Source organism: Triticum dicoccoides, chromosome 3B (assembly GCF_002162155.2).
Source record: "Triticum dicoccoides isolate Atlit2015 ecotype Zavitan chromosome 3B, WEW_v2.0, whole genome shotgun sequence".
Lineage (NCBI taxonomy): Eukaryota > Viridiplantae > Streptophyta > Magnoliopsida > Poales > Poaceae > Triticum > Triticum dicoccoides.
Genome location: NC_041385.1, coordinates 275,926,133 through 275,931,309, shown reverse-complemented (window position 1 = coordinate 275,931,309; position 5,177 = coordinate 275,926,133). Strand labels below are relative to the sequence as shown.

The 5,177-nt window shown below is 43.9% G+C and overlaps 1 protein-coding gene across 1 annotated transcript; it reads left to right on the top strand.

Moving 5' to 3' along the window:
* The first annotated feature begins 464 nt into the window (after positions 1–464).
* LOC119275893 (short-chain dehydrogenase TIC 32, chloroplastic-like) lies at positions 465–4,040 on the top strand. Its single transcript, XM_037556828.1, has 3 exons — positions 465–1,375; positions 2,811–2,865; positions 3,893–4,040. The coding sequence occupies exons 1-2, from the start codon at positions 879–881 to the stop codon at positions 2,815–2,817; spliced, it is 504 nt and encodes a 167-aa protein (XP_037412725.1). The 5' UTR covers positions 465–878; the 3' UTR covers positions 2,818–2,865; positions 3,893–4,040.
* The last annotated feature ends 1,137 nt before the right edge of the window (positions 4,041–5,177 follow it).

Below are 5,177 nucleotides of genomic sequence, written 5' to 3'. Positions count from 1 at the left end.
GTGCACTAAATATGTCCTAGTATTTTAGAAATTTGATTTGGTACAATTTTACAACAAATATATGGTAGGTCCTTCACGAAAAAATCTCATTTCGGGCACTCATAAAAATGATTAAAAATAGATAGAAAATCAGAAATGCATAGAAAATGGTGCTCATCCATAAAATGTAGTCTAACTTGAGTGAAAATTTGTGTGATGCCTTTTTGCAAAATAGTTTTGATAGCTACTTCACAAAATCCCTCTATTTTTAGTACTTGAAAACTATTTTAGATCACTGATTTTCTAAACGAATCAAAACTCTTCCCACGGATCGATGACATGGCGCCCATCCAGCCATCCATCCATACATATCTCCACATTCGTCCATCCATCTATCTACAGAAAAAAAGGAGATACCCCCTCCTCCCGCAGCCCAAACCCTAGATCAGATCCCCCACCGCACCCCTCCTCCCTGCTCCCAATGTCCCCGCTGCCGCCGCCACCTCCTCCCTGTACCCGCCCCTCCCGCTCCAGTCCTCTCCCACCCACCGCCGACCTCGCCGTCCTCCTCACCCACCACCGCCGACCTCGTCCCTCCCTCCCCTCTCTGCATCTCCCGGCCACCTCTACGTCCGAGGAGATCGAGCGAGCGCCCGAGTGTGCCCGTCCTCGCAGCCTCCTCCCAGGATTCCCCACACCCGAGCCCCACGAGAGGAGCTCCTCCTGTGTTTTTGCACGCCGCTGCCGGCGACCACCAGCCACAGCTTGCCGGGGCCAGCAGATGAGTGTCACCCTTCTTCTCTGTTCTCTTCTTCCCGTGCTCTCTTTCTTCCTCCTTTCTCTCTCTCACACATCTCGATTTCTCTCTCTGTCTCAAACAGTGCACTTCGCCACCATGGATGCTCGCGTCCCCGACCTTGCAGCGCGCCACCCCGATGCGAACGGTGGACTCCTTCCTCTTCTTGGAATTCTTCTCCGCCAGCCGGCCGCCGCCTCCGCTTCGTCATCGGTGGAATCCATTCATCGGAGAAGAGAAGAGAAGAGAAGAAAAGATGCTGCCTTGGATCTTCAGCCGGAAGGGCGCCTCGGGCTTCTCCTGGGCCTCCACCGTCGACCACGTCACCGCCGGCATCTCCGCGTCCGGCCTCACCACAATAGTCACGGGTGCATCGAGCGGGATCGGCGCGGAGACGGCGCGGGTGCTGGCGGGGCGCGGTGCCCATGTCGTCATGGCCGTCCGCAACCTCGCCGCCGCAGAGGACGTGCGCCAGGCCGTCCTCGCCGAGTCCCCCGCCGCCAGCCTCGACCTCATGGAGCTGGACCTCTCCTCCCTCGCCTCCGTCCGCAAGTTCGATGGCGACTTCGACGCCACCGGCCTCCCCCTCAACATCCTCGTGTAAGGCAGCAGCCCCTCTCCTAATCCCCACACCACTACCTAATCCCACACCACTACTTACTTGCAATCATGCGGCTCCACTGTTGCAATTTGTGAGGACCATCCATTCATTCAGGTTCAGGTTCAGTTTCAGTTAGCCACTAAATTCTTCTATCTAGCGTGCGTGCTGAATATGTTCTCCACTGTCAAGGATTTATTTATTGTCTTGTTAACTTCTAGCTACCTGTTGCTTGCGTTGCATTGCATTGCATTGTGTGTCAAGTGATTAATCAGCGTGCGTGCTGAATATGTTCTTCACTGTCTAGGATTTTCTGCTGTGTTTTTTTACTTGTAATAAATACTGTTAAAGTAGCCAGCCACTGGGATCTGAAGTTGCAATGCCAAGTTGCAATTAGCTGGGATGTGTAGCATGGCTAGCTTGTGTTGATTGGTTTTGAGATATAATTGGAAACTGATTGTGTGTCAGTACAACAAACGTGATGATTTTTTTAATAGCAAACATGCTGATGGAAGTGTCCTTCCATACGTGATTCTAATTTGCACTTCTCGGTCAGAGGCATCTCCAGTACGTGACACACTTTGGATGTGCAAACGAATATGTGCGTGTTTCACATATTACGTGAGCAAATTTTGTTAGTTCTCGGCCATTATAATTAGGATCCACAGCTTGTTTGCCTCGCTTTGCTAGGCTGTTTGGGAACGTATGTCATAGATAGGCGTAGTTTTCTTTTTTTACAGGTACATGGCCGTGTAGGAATTGGACTCAACTCATTGCTTTGCATGGCAGTCTAGAAATCATATGGGGTATGGAGACATCTATACATAGTTACTTTTTGATAATATAATAGATTAGCTGTAAATGTGCCCCCCTTACCGAAGAAGTTAAGAATCCATATGGTTATGCAAAATTAACTTTGTCATCTTGTAAGCGCTCTAGGCAGTGTCTAGAGGGTGAAAAATATGAGAACAAAAAAGAATTACTGGATTAATTTACAACATCCATCCTTAACTTCGTCCATGTCATTGTTGTTTACCCTGGGAGTATTTTTAACTTGAAAATCTCTGGTGAACTGCCATTTAGAGTACATTTGCTTGCTCTGTTAATTTTTTTGGGTTACTCTATCTTGCTCTGTTAAGTAAAATTAGATATGTGGAGTAGCAGCAGTAAGCTAGACCCTCCATCTTGCTCTGTACATAGTCAAAGCTACTCCAAGTTAGCAGCAATACTATTAACTTCTCAATTTGCTTGGATTACATTTAAATTGTAGTACTGCAGTACTCCAGTAATTTTGCTTAGAGTATTTAACAAGATTGAACTATATTTGTGTGGAGTAATTTTCTTGGAGTATTTAACAAGATTGAACAAGATTTAACTTTTCAACATTTAACAGTACTTTTTAGTAAGTATTTTGAACATGCTTCTGAATATTTGCAGATTTTGAACATGCAAGCAAATATGCAGGAGTAAACAAGTTCTTGCAGTAGATATTGTAAGTGTTTGTTCTGAACATGTGCTGTCACCGAAGATATTGCAAGTGGTCTGACAAGATTTTCTTAATTTGCAAGTTTAGTTACTTTTCTACTTAGTTAACTGGACATCTTGGAGTAGTTAGAAAATCATGAATTATTTGCAGAAATCTGTAGAAGTATTGTACTCCAGTGTGCATTACTTACATAAACTTGCTTGCAAGCTTATTTTCTGACTTTCATATTCTGAAACTGAAAAAGCTTAGTTATATTCTATTAAGTTTTAGTAATATTCAGTGTAGTGGAGTGTTTACTGTAAATTTTGAACATCACTTTCCCTTGCTGTTAACTGTTGTAGCATTAGGAGTAGTTTTACTGTAGTACTGCTTGAACTACTCCAAGCATTAGGAGTACTATAAAGCGAGTAAATGGAGGGCGAGGAATTTTTACTGCAATGTAGGATTGCACAAGGAGTTGTTAGTAGTAGATGTTGATGATCATAGTCAGGAGATGGAGGGTGACACATAACCATGGAGAGGAGCAGCAGCTCAAGGTCGATTCTCCTCCACGCCACCTCTGCCCCTCCCTCGTTTTGATTTTCTATGTTGGGTTCCAAGATTAGAAATATTTTTTGTTTCCATCTTTATCCATGTGCTATCATTAACTCTGAGAAAATGTTATGTTTTTGCTGATTAGTGGCAGTACATCATTGCTTTACTATTCCTAGCAGCTGCAGTTCATCTACCATAAACATGTTGTGTACATTCTGAACCCCCAAACATGACACAAGTGATATGTATATGCAGCAGGGAATCGTCAACTTGTACAGTTTGTTTACTGGAATGTAACTTGTACACTTGAATATTTCAGTTATGAAGCCGTGTAGTTGTTTTTTCTCATCAGTTCTAAACTGCAGTACTTTACTGAATTGTTGATGATGCTGAATGAATCTAGCTTGTTGGGTTCAGTCTCTTGTTTAGATGGAATAGCACCCCATCACATGTTGTTGTTATTCACCCTATCCTTGTTGTTCTGTTTTCTTGTTGGCAGATATTTTGAGTAAATTCAAGACGAAAGATGTTCAAAGAAGCTCCAAGACATTCTTATATAGCAAGTTATGTAATAATAGCTGGGTTATCTGGGAATTTAATGTATCTTCTCTCTGTTTGTGAATGAAATAGTAATTATGTATGTGAATTAATGTATCTTCTCTATGTTTGTGAATTTTATGTATGTTCCAGAATTACAATTTCTGTTTCATATGAAATAGTAATTATGTATGTTATTTGAAAATGTGTGCAATGGAAACATGACTCGTGCGACCCACTTATCAAAATAATTTGAGCACATTTGAAATTTCTGACATGTGGGACCAGTGTATGATATTTGGGACAAATGTAAAACAGTGGAAAATAAAATGGCAAAAAATAAAAGATCATACGCTGTAAAAGGCCGCATCTAGAAATAAAAAGGCTGAATTGCTGGGCCAGGCCCATGTAGTTAGCAAAAATTAATAGGAAAAATAAATATTAAAAAGGCCGAATTGGTGGGCTAGGCCCATGTAGAAAACCTAATTGGACCGGGCTGATTCTTGTGCCACATCAGCTTGCCATGTTGGATGCCTACGTGGCCTCGGGAGGTTGCTAGTGACCAAAACAGAATAGTAGGCATGTTTTGGTCGTAAACGTCTACGACCTTCTCACGGAGAAGGTCGTGAATGTCAGTTTACGACGGCCAACTTTTGACCTTCTGTTTTTGGTCACAAAAAGGTCGCAAATGAAAAACAATGACCTTTCAGTGACCAATTGTCAAGGTCACAAGTTGACATATTTCTTGTAGTGATAGCACTGTGGGTGGAATAGAATGCGGTGGTAGAGATTAATAAGGAGAAGTAAAAAAAGGAAGATAGTCTCGCATTGACGCGACTAATCAACAAGAATAGGTATTGTCATGCAATGGATGCACTAAGAGCTATAACTATATGACAGCTCAACGGAAACTAAGTGGGTGTGCATCCAACTTGCTTGCTCATGAAGACCTCGGGCATATGAGGAATCCCATCTGTCGGTGTACTAGAGTAGGGGTACCCTAGTATCCCGAACTTGTGCACGGGCAGTTGTAGCGCCCCGCGGCAAGGCTTGCCAGATGACCGCCGAGGCCCTCCATGGTTCCTTTGGAGCCATTCAAGAGCAAAGTATTTAAGCTCAGGAGACAAGGCCCCGGCAAGAGGAGCTTGCCGGGAAGGCCAACCAAGGCATTTCTAGGAACTTGCCGCGACGCGCCGCGCGTCCCGGTAAGGCCCGGTGAGCGACAAGCTTCCGGACCCGACAAGACA